Source organism: Monocercomonoides exilis (assembly GCF_001643675.1).
Source record: "Monocercomonoides exilis strain PA203 chromosome Unknown scaffold3-2548433, whole genome shotgun sequence".
Classification (NCBI taxonomy): domain Eukaryota; phylum Preaxostyla; order Oxymonadida; family Polymastigidae; genus Monocercomonoides; species Monocercomonoides exilis.
This window is the reverse complement of record NW_027150548.1, coordinates 561,554-573,530: the sequence shown is the minus strand read 5'-3', so window position 1 is coordinate 573,530 and position 11,977 is coordinate 561,554. Positions and strand designations below refer to the sequence as shown.

At 39.5% G+C, this 11,977-nt stretch overlaps 1 protein-coding gene across 1 annotated transcript; it reads right to left on the bottom strand.

Moving 5' to 3' along the window:
- Positions 1-2,197: 2,197 nt before the first annotated feature.
- MONOS_3905 (putative Protein tyrosine and serine/threonine kinase) lies at positions 2,198-9,152 on the bottom strand (the record flags this gene model as incomplete). The annotated part of the gene is made up of 3 exons (XM_067873934.1): positions 2,198-7,883; positions 8,322-9,060; positions 9,119-9,152. 3 exons carry the CDS (start codon positions 9,150-9,152, stop codon positions 2,198-2,200), a joined length of 6,459 nt encoding a protein of 2,152 aa, XP_067735104.1.
- Between the last annotated feature and the right edge of the window lie 2,825 nt (positions 9,153-11,977).

The window sequence follows — 11,977 nt, the reverse complement described above, 5'->3', positions numbered from 1 at the left end:
CAGGAATACAGGAAAAATATTTTTTGATAAATGTGAATCTTTTTATATTGGCTTACGATCAAGTTACAAACACATATGCTAAATGCTAGCAAGCTTATTATTATGCAAAATGGATTTTAAAAAAACAATCCTTTGATTTATTTCTCAGTTTCATCCCTTGATAATTGAAAGTCGCCTTTCAAAGGCAGAGTCAATTGAAGCAAATAGTTTTGAATATTGCGGTTCATCCAAAGCATTCCCGGTTTTAAAAGTCCTAGAGAACAGCATTGATTTTTATTTACGCTGCACTGCTCGTTTTTTCATGATTGATATTTCTATCTTCCTTCGTTACCTACTATTTATTATTTTCAGTTTTGGTTCTTTAACTTGGAGTTGTCGTGCTTATTAGTCAGTCAAAAATATTCTTTTTCTGGAATCCTTTACATATTGCATGCGCTAATTTTTCTATTTGGAAATCGAACAGGAGTAGAAGGCAGAATGAATGAATAAATTGTATTTTAACAGAAAAAACTTATATAAGAAGAAGGCTTTGCCAAGACTTAACAAAGTTACCAAATTGGTTACAGAAGCAACGACGTCTTGCAATTTGCACACCCAAAAAAAAAACAACCAAAAATATGTGTGGAAGCAGTTGTCCTTTTGCTTTGATCTGTCGCATCAGAGTCAATGGATCACCACTAGAATGCAGAACTCAGATCAAAATGATTGTAGAACTTGTGTTTGTCAGAGGATTACAACTTTTGAATGAGCTTGAAATGACAGAAGTTGCGAGCGAGCTTCACAATTACAATTTTTTATTTGAACGGATAAGATGACATGAAGGATGGCTGTAGTTCAAAGCTGATTCATGACGCGAGAGAATATGTTTCTTTTTACGGGAAATATGAAAAGCAGTTCAAGGGCGTGCAATCCTGGATTATTTGTGAGCCAGCACAAGATACAGAGGCATTTCAGCTCATTCGTTCTTGAAGAGGAAAAAAAAATACTTGAAGAAAGCAGGAAAAAAAAAACATCCAATGGGAGGAGTTCTGAAAGAGGGGAAAATAAAATGAAAGATCAGCGGTGATATTAGTGCTGAAATCAGGCTGGAGTGTCTTCTTGTTTGAGTTTGGATTTATGATTTGAAAGCGTTACTCAGGGGAAAAAAGCAAATGAAATTTATAATGCCAAGAATAGAAATTCTTTTTTAATCATTTCAATGCTGCCTCGCGTCTTCTTTTAATTCAAAAATGAATAAAAAGGGGAACATCTTGCAACGGATGTGCCTCATTGGACAGCAGCCTTCATTTTAATTTCTAACAGTTCGAAAGCAATTGGCCTGATATTCTGATATGGTTTGACTGAGACAGAGAAGGGGATGTGTTTTCGGCTGCTTGTTGGAAGAAAAAGCCAAAATAAAAGAAAGACATATAATGGAAAAGGAAAGTTGAAGGGAAGTTTTGAGAGGTCAATGAAATTGGATCTTATGATCATTTGAAGAAGAAGCTATGCAGTTTCATGGATTGATGAATCAAGAGATAAAGACAAATTTGATAAACATGCTGCAGAAAGTTTAATTTATAAATTGATCTGAATTGGAAATTGAGCAAAGAGTCCAGCAAGTTGATGAGATGGGGCAGCAAGCAACTCGATGCCCAACATCAAAAAATACTCAAAAGAAAAATAATGAAAAAAAATAATAATAATAATAATAGCGATGAAACTTTCAACAAAACACAACAAATGAATCAAGGATATTCCAACAACTGGTGTGCAGCATCTCGGCTGCAACAACAGAATTTTCAACGATTTTTTTCACCTGTTTCAGAATTGACTTTTCTTTCACAATAATTGTGATCGTTTCATTCATATGCATGGCTTTCCTTCTTTTTCGATTGGAAGTGTTCTGACAGAGCTTTATTTTTAACTATCAACTTCATTTTTCATAACAAAAGCCGCTGATTTGCACCTGCAGATTGCTGCTGATCATTCAAATACCCAATGTAATGCACCGAAAGATGAATGATCTGATACTACTATATATTTGGCTGTGTTTTGGCGAATTTGTAATTTCAGTCTCTTCAAAGACTTAATTTGAAGCATTCTTGGGAATCGTATCATTTTGAATCCTATGAACGAACAACAGAAAATAAGCATTTCCCTGAAAGCAAGGCTCAAGAGCGTTACTGAATCGAGGAATCGTTAGGAGCATGCTTGCTTAGCAATTGTGTTGTGTGTTTGCGTGTGTTACTGTTGCTGTTGCATCTGATGAAGCAGTGGCAGATTGGAGAAGGAAGCTGCCACGATATCCATAATCGGTGTCAGGCTCGAAGTCGACAGCATCAGACATTGTGAGCATGACAGCGCCTGCAGGGAAGTGCTGAATGAAGATCCTCTTGAGGCTTTCGAGCGATGGTCTGTCTCCAGGTGCACGCGACCAGCATTCCTTTGCCAAGCTGGCAAAAGACGAACTGCAGATCCTGTCGATATTTGGCCTCTCCCCATTCACAATCTTCTGTCCTGCCACCTCTGCCTCATACTCCCCAAACGGGATCTCCAGCGTCAAACACTCCCACAGCATTATCCCAATCGAGAACACAACTGATTCCTTTGTTGCTCCCATCTTCTTGTTGATCAGCAGCTCCGGCGCCTTCCATCTCATACACTCTTTTCTATTGTCATCCTCATCCTCAAATGCTGATGATGGAGGTGGCGAGTCTTTCCCATTTCTATTCACAGTGGAGCAATCAGATGTTGATGTGACAACAGTTGATGAAGAGATGGATGAAGTGTCTGAGTCTGAGGAGCAATCCGAATGAAGTGCAATGCATATGACCATGTGTTCAGAGAAGAGAACGATATGTGGACTCAGATTGGCCAGCGAAGATAATCCGTTATCCATCTCATCAAAGGAGTAAAGCGCAAGATTGGCCACCCAGAACAGGATCTGAGCAGCTGTCTGCTCTCTTTGTTGAATACTTCCAATCGCCATCTCTTTCTTCTCATTCCACCCATGTAATAACATGAACAGCGAATCCCTTAAGTCCACAATCAGCTTCTCATGAGGAGATGAGCACGCCATTGCATCCACCAGATTCGACATGGACGAGGTGGTCGGACACAAATCTTCCCCACGAACAAATGTTGAATCGGAATCAGTTGAACATGTCGAAGAAATTGATGGTGATGGAGTCTGTTTTCTAATTTCCTCTTCTTCAACCTTTTCCAGCGCCCATTCAGGAATCTTGTCTGAATCTCTTCCCAGAATGTATTCTGTTGAGCCACTCTCAGACAGAAGATGCTCAGATGACTCTGAATGTCCCAAGCTTTTCTCATACACTCTCTTTTTCATTCTCTCTTCATTCTTCTTCTCTGCTTCTCTCTCGGCTCTCCTCCACTGCTCCTCTGGTGACATCTCCATCGTCACCATCTCAAATGCCTTCGGATCCTTTCTGATGTTGTCATTCACAATCTCTCTCAGATCTTCTGCTTCATTCTTCACCTTTCTCCATCGAATAGCCAGAACAATTGAAACAACAAGAACAATTAAAAACATTACAGCAAATATCACAATCACAATCAACGCCCATGATGATTTTTCTTTTTTTCCACTTTCAACAATTTTTTCATCTCCTTTTGGTGGAGTAATGCTCGCATTCTTCAAAAGAAATTGTGTTGTAGATGCTGTGGCATTTGGGCTTCCAAACAGGATGCTTACAGCCACTTCTGTGGTGTCAGGCACCGAAGTCACGATTGAGGCTGGGATGACTGCATGGATTTCTGTTTCATTTTCAAAGAGTTCTGCTTGCAGCGGATATGTCTTGAGTTGATGGAGGGAGCCGTCGATGGAATCGATCTGGAGGAGCAGATGGCAGGGGAGGAGTGAAGAGCCGATGAGATCCAGAGAAAGTGCATCACCTTGGATATGTGAGTTAACTGAGTGCAGCTGTGGGATGAAGAATGGGGAAAGCCTTTCTGAGGCCAAGCCTGCAAGCGTGCAATCGTCGCCTGCAATCCACATTGAGGTGTTGAGGAGAAAGCCATCTCCTCCCTTGAGGCTGATGATGTTCAGGAGTGCGTTGTGTGAACAGATAACGTTGTTTCTGATTGATGGGTATCCAGCAGCGTTTGGATTGTTGCCGGAAAAGAGTCCAAACTGAATGGAAATGTTTCCACCAGAGATCGACAGCCCTCCCTTGGACGAATTGGCGATTGTGGTGTCTTTTATTGCTCCCGAGCAATTGAGAAGATCGATCATGGAGCCATTCCACTTGCACAAACCTTTGAATGAATATGAATTGGACCTGAGTTGTTGCTGGTCAGTTTCTCCCTCAAATGCACACGAAGTTATGCTTGCATTGGATAGGCCAGACAAAGCGGAGATGCTCCCTTTATCTGAGGGAGAGACGCATTTTTTGCATGAGCAGTTCTCTAATTCGAGCAATAGTGATGAAAGTGAAGCAGCCAGGCAGCATGGGCCCATAGAATCTCTGGATATGTTTTGAAACGATGATTGTCTGATACTTAATGAGGAATTTGCAGATACAATGTTCACAGCACAACCATTTGCCAGCGCTGTTTTTATCGATGACAGATTGTTCATCTCGACATTTGCATCTTGGCATTCGATGGAAAGCAAGGAGCCAGACAGCACGGATATGGCATCGAATTCGGAATGATAGCACCGGATGTTCAAGCAAGCACCAAAACCGTCTGAGGAAAACACAATCAAGCTTGAGTTGCTCTCAACATTTCTGACTTGAATTTTTTGAAGCTGGGAGTCTTTGCAGTTGTGAAGGATCAGAGCGGATTGTTCAAGTTCACAACTGGAAATAAGCACCTGCTGCACGGAGAGGTTCACCAGATTGCGAAAATCAAACAAGATATCAGAATTCACATCAGAAATGTTCAAGTCCACAAATGAGCAATATTGTCCCCCTTTTGCTGCTACGCATGGAGAACCAAGATGGAGGGAAGCAAAAGTGCATTCGTTGATCAGTAGTCTACCATTCTCCACGAGAATGATGGAGCAATTCAACCTCATTTCAGGATAATCAGACGAAACATCTTGGGAAAAGAGTGCATCTGCAATTGACAAGCTGCCATCAGTCAGGGATAATAAGCTGGAGTGTGGAGAAGAAAACGCGCTTCCGAACATGAATTTCAGAAATTCAATTTTCACTCTGGATGCACACGTGAGAAGGCTGTTCATCCTGCTCTCAATGCTCCTGTTCAGGAGGATTGTCCCTCTGTCTCTTTCCTGCTCCAGCGACTTGATCGAGACATCATGGATGCTTGCTTCACCAGATACCAGAGAAACCTTGTCGACAAGCAAGTTGCTGTAAACAGAAGGAATGGTGTGAGACAATGCAATATTCAAGGAAGAGCAGGGCGCATTGATAGCTCCGCACTGGCGTGAATCTGAGGTGTTGTCGGCTGAAGAAGAAGCAAATATTGTCTCACTCTGATACACAATCACGAGGAGCAAGAGATCTTGCTCGTCAGCATTGTTTTGTGCAGTGCATCCCCAAATGGCAAGCTCCTGGTTGTATGGTGGCCTGAAGTCGAGCTGGAATAGCTCGCTCCTTATTTGGGATTCCACATTGGAGCATCTCACATATATGTCTCTTCCTCTGAACGCCTTGTTCTCCAAGAATGTGATGTTTTTGAAGAGGAAAGGCAGCGCGCTATCGCTTGCAATTGATGAGCAGTCCAGAAATATTGCACCTCCCCTTCCAGTCGCTGAGCAGAAGCACTCCGAGATTGTGGATAAAGTACAGTGAAACAATGCTTCTTCATTTAACCTCATGGTTATGCATCCTCCGCTCTCACTTTGGCTGCTTCCACAATTCTTGATCGATGTGTTTTGCACAGACACGCTGGAAGGCTTGCTGCCGGTGCAGCTGATGACGGATGGCTCAGAAGGAGCACTTTGGAGAAGCGAATGGAGCGTGCAGCATTTCAGTTGCACTGTTGGACCTTTGTCTTCATTCAATTCCTGTGGATCGTCCTGCAATTTGCCCTGCTCCAGCACAGACACAATGCTTTTGCCCATCAGCTCCATGTTGCTCATCGAAACATTTGTCAAGTCAATGCTGCTGCCATGCGATACCATCAGAATGTGACTTTCGGCTTGGATGGATTTGAATGAACAGCTCGATAATTCGCATGTTCCAGACATGCAGGCAACGATGCAATATTGAATGGCGGTGGAGGAGACGCTGGCGAAGGAGCAGCCTTGAGCAGCAAAGGAGCTGCCAGCCGTGCTTATCAGCTTCGTCTGCCTCCACCCAGAGCCATCCCCGCAGCAGACCTCAATGTTCATCAAGGAGCTTTTTTCATTGTTTACCAGCACAGAATCGCTTTCTTCTTCCTTTCCTGCCTGATACGATATGGCTGCTCCAAAAGTCAGGGAAGGGTGAGACTTGACATCAACCGAAGTCACAGTTACGTTTGAAATGTCAACCTCGCAATCCACTTGAACTTCATCGATTACAAGGAAAATGCTCATGTTTGCTTGTGCTGGATTATCTGAAGCACAGAAATGCTTCTGCCCGTACTGCATCGTTGCGCATGGCTCGCTCTCGCTCCCGCAGCGAAGAACATCCCAGCCTCTGTTCCTGCTGAGATGGATTTCTTGTGAAGCAAATTCAATCAGAAATCGGCACAGATCGAAGTTTGTTTTTGTGGTGTCATTCCCCACGAACAGATTTGTATCGCCTGCTGTCTCGCTCACTTCAAATGCCAATCTCTGCTTTGTGATCGAAACATTCAGGTTTGACGAGAGAAAGAACATGTTTTTCCCATATTTTGCAGAGCACTGATCAAAGGTCATCTGCTTGAAGGAGAATGCATTGGAAGCCGAACAGTCAAAATAGATGCATCCTCCTTTTCCAGCCGTTTCACATTCAGCGCAACATTTTGTGAATGTGATATTTTCGATCTTGAATTGGACATTAGCATCAGTAACAACTTTCATCGCTCCTCCCTCGATGCTTTGAGTGCCTTTGACATTCGTGACATTCCAATGGGAGCACTCAACACAGCTTGAAATATGGGATGAAAATAGCACAGCACTGTTTGCATTTGCATGGACCATCCCTTCGAAAGAACATGAAACAAGAGATATGATCCCACTGCTCGTTGTGACACCATTCAGGAGTTTTGCTGCTGATGATGGAATCGCATGGATAAGAGGATGATTACCAATATCCGTGTTTTTCACATTCAATGAAATGATTGTTGATTGAGTGCTTGTGTCGCTTTCGCACACGGAGATGGGCGCGTGCTGAAGGAAGTCTAAACTTAAGGTGCAGCTTTCGATATTTAGTATTCCTCCGCAAATCTGAAGCAGCCAGTAATCCATCTGGCCGAGCTCGCCTTGTTGCATTCCGAATGAGCAAGATTTCATCGTCAGCATTCCTCCAGAAGACAAGAATATCAAGGCTTCGATCTCAGTTTCAAATGAAGAAGGAAGCAAAAAGTGGATCAACTCAATGGATACATCCACTGAAGCGACTATCACTTTTCTTGTTGAGGCCTGCAGCGACTTGACGCAAGTGATTTCGGCTTTCGAAGTGTTTGATGATTTCAAATCCAAATTATGCGATGTTGTTTCGTTTTCAATTGTTGCTGAGGCAAGAACAGCAACTGTATTTGCATTTTCCTCTTCCAACCTCTCCACACAGTAATTGAGCGAGTGGCACGGATAATCCGAGAATCCACACACCACAGTATCAACACCGTCATTGCTTCTAACATGGATTGTTTGTCCAACGTTCTCCAAAAACAAAACCAACGGAATTGAATGCTCGTGGTCAGTCCCAGTGAACCCTTGCAAACTATCGAAGGAGCTGTGCCCCAGTGCATAAGCAAATGGAAGTGTTTCGTTGGTAATTGATTCTCTGAGATTTGGCGATTGAATAAACAAGTCATTTCCATGTTTCGCTTTGTTAGGCTTTTCCACAGAAAAAGAAGGAGTGGTGATGACAAATGCAGCATTTGAATGAACAAGATCCAGAAAGATTCCTCCTCCATACCCCTCATGGGAATCAAAAGGTGCTTCACATTCTTCAAAGGAACATGATGAAACTGTTGTCGAGCATGTATTTTGAAGTGAGAGAAACAATGCTCCTCCTCAATTTCCATCTGTAACCACCCTGCAACGCTTAAAGGTACAATTGTTTATTAATGTTGAAAATGTGCCTTCTGATCTTTCACTCCATGATGCACTCAAGCATCCACCATTTTGCGCACATTCGATATCTGAAAAAGAAGCATTCGAAATAGTGATGGATTTGCAGTCGGAAGTTGCAAAAGCGCATCCTTGCGAAAACACAAACTGTGACACATTTACGGACTCTATTGTCAGATATCCATTTTCAGCATTAATTAGAGGTTGAGTTGAAGGCTGATTCGATTGAGCACTTTTTGTGAAAGAGCATAATTCCAGTTGCAGAGAACCAGATGACCCGACTGTCATTGCAGATCTGTTAAACACACAAACAAAAGAAATCCTTTTTGCATTCAGTGAACCATTGCCAATGGAGATGAGATGATCTGTGAGTGAAGTCTCAAGGGATTTTATTGCTGATTTGCCGTTTTCAATTCCATTGAGAACAATATTCCTCCAGCCAATTTCTATAATATCTTCTTCAAATTCTTCTTCGCCCATATACACATTTTGATTCAGTTGTTCTCTCCACATCGTCACTCCATATTCCACTGTTTGGCATTCCGAGCCAACTCCTCCACATGTATTCACATCGCTTCCAGATTCACTAATATGTATTTCTGACTGAGGATATGGAAGATATGAGTCACATGCAATGCCTCTGTCATCACAGAACTCTGCATACACATCACATTGAACCACTTTTCTTGGAGCTGTTGAATAAGAAAGACAGTGCAAAATCTGGACTGTGTTATTGTCCAGGCTATATCCCTTTCCGATAAAAATATCCGCAGCATGAGTTGATTTCTGTACTGTATTGTTTTCAAACAGACAAAGCCGAATTATAAGACTCTTATTATGATCGTTATTAGACGTATCAAAGCCGCCTGCTCCTAATGGAGCATCCCCTTTGTATAAATAACAATTCGACATGACAAAATCCCTTTTTTGATGTTGAAGAAATACAGTTCCAGCATACTTCAATGTTGATCTGCTGCATTTGAATACTGAATTAAAAATTGATCCACTTCCTCCAGTATACCATGCAACACTTCCTCCATAAGCTGCTGAACAATTTTCAAAAGTGCAGTCAATAACGATTGAAAAGTTATTTGCAATATGTGTGAATGCACCTCCAAGTGGATAGGTTCCCGTTCCTGCGCATTTTGAAAATGAAGAGTTTGAAATTTCACAATTGCTTCCATTGCTAAAAACAGCACCCCCATATCCATATGCTGTTGGAAATGTATCGATGCATTTTGAAAATATACATTTTTCAACGGCGAGATTGGAATTTTCGCTTACCGCAATTGCACCTCCATGAAGAGCGCTGCATTCTGAAAAGGTGCAGTCTTCGAATTTTACATCACCTTCCGTAAATGATTGTGTTTTATTCGTGTAGTTTTGATGAGAAATAAAGTTTCTCGAACGAATGAAAGAAGTGTTTGAGGAGATAAAACCCCATCCACGAGAGCCAGAAATGATCACCCCATAAAATGGGCAAATGCAATCCGTGAACATGCATCCTTCAATTTTGCTTTCTTGATTAGAACGCAAGTGTTTTGAGTGCATGTTGTTGTCTTGAGTGGAAATGTTGTGGAAACAGCAATGTGAAGCAGAAGAAAACGAAAAGTTGATATCTACAATGAATGGATTCTCGAATGAGGTTGAAAACGATGAAAACGAGCTGAAAGAAATGAGAACGGATCCTGTTGAAGATTTGAAAGAGGAGCTTATTGAGACAAGAGAAGGCAAAGCACCACTTTGCAATGTGTTTTTGATGGAGATATTAATCAAATTGACAATTCCATTTGAGCACTCAAAAGGAGAGACAGCAAGCTTTGGGAATAATTCAAGAAAGCAATTATACATTGACAGTTCTGATATATCACTTTTAAGCGATATGGAAGGTGTGTTTGCTTGTTCAAGAATAATTTCTCTGACAAATAATGAAGAATTCAGCAAGATCATTTCTCCTCTTACGCAACTCAATATCATGCTTTCATATGTGTTTGAGTCCAAATTATCATCTTTTCTGAATTGACTAAAACAGCCAATTGTTAAAGTGTTTTCTGTTTCAGAAAAATTTTGGATATCATTTGTCTCTGATGAAGATAATTGTATTTTGTTTGGCAAAAAAAAAGTTTTTCCTTCGAGAGAAGATGAAACAAGAGTGTTGCATTGCTCATCTTTTAATGAATTTCTAATTGTGATTATTTGAGAAAATATATTTTTATTTGTTATCTTGCAATCATCTGCTGAAAAGAAACAGTTCAACAAAACAATAATTATAAATAATGTTTGTGGAAGTGATTTATTCATTGTGCATAATATTACTAAGGAGGCAATACTGACTGTTTTTCGTGCAAATGTGCTGATAATGGGGTTTTGATCAAGTTTTTAAAACAAACTGGTTGACAGCCACACAAAACTAAATGTGATCTGATTTCTGTGAATATAATCAAATAAAAATTCATAACCATCATAGGAGGAAAATGTTCCTTTTATTATTATAATTATAATTATTATAATAATAATTATGTTGGTTCTTGTTGCAAAATTGTTTCTGACCAGAAATTTCATCATAAATAATTGCTTGAAAAAGAATAAATGTGCAAATGTCATTGGGATTATAACATTTTTTTCGAGAGTGGATAATTTTAAATTTTTTTGTTTAATAGTCAAATGTGTGACAAATGAATAAAAAAACCAAAGTTTGAGATTTTTGAAAACGTAATTATTTGAAATTTGGTGTTTTGAACTTTTCAGTGTTGATTGAAGAATTTTAAATAAAAATTTTTATTCCAAAATATGTTTTGTTGAAACGAAAAAAATTAAAAAACTATCTGACATTAAAAAAAAAAATGAATTTTATTGCAAAACTATGTCAAAAATTTTCACTCCATAAATAATAGTGTGAGAAATTGACAATAAGAGGCATATGAATCCGATATAAGTGTTTTTAAAAAACTCATCAATGGTTATTCAATTAAAATGATTTTTAATATTAAATTCACTTCCAAGGTGTTTCCGGTAATAATCATTAAAAAATAAATAGAAATGGCAATATCAGCTTCTTGGATAATGAAACTTCATGAATTGGATGGAATATAAGTTAATGAAGATGAAGTGAAGAGACGGATCTTCATAAATGTTTTTTAAAAATGAGGCGAAGTTTTGCATTCGACACAGAAGAAAAATGATTGTTCTGAAAGAAAAAAAGTTATCTATATATAGTTAGTGTTAATAATGGCGGACACTTTCAATAACTGTGGACAGTTGCATTATCTCAATAACTGTTGATCGTTGCATTTTAACAATAAACCCAATTATTCCCTCAATAAATATAAACTTATGTGACATACATTAATAAAATAACTTGCTCAAAAGAACAAAGATAACAACATTTTCCATTTTCGGAGAAACTCGGAGAAATAAGATTCTTCGAGTTTCTCCGAAAAGAAAAAATTATTTTTGGATTATTTCATTGTGTTGGATGTGTGATAAAAACAATTCATATAAGTTCATATTCATTGAGGGAATAATTGGGCTTATTGTCAAAAAGCAACTTTTGACTGTTGTTGAGATAAAGCAACTGTCCACAGTTATTAAAAGTGTCCGCCTTTATTAACACTAACTATATGGCTGATTTTTTTGTAAACTTCCTTTTGTTAAATTTTCACATCAAACTGAAATTTTTTATTTTCATCAAATTACCGTTTCCGCTCATGAATCTGCACATGAATGAATGAAACTGTTTTCACAAATTTTTGCTTTCATTTTTGAGAAGTTTTGTGAGTGTGAATAAAAATTTGAACAAAATAT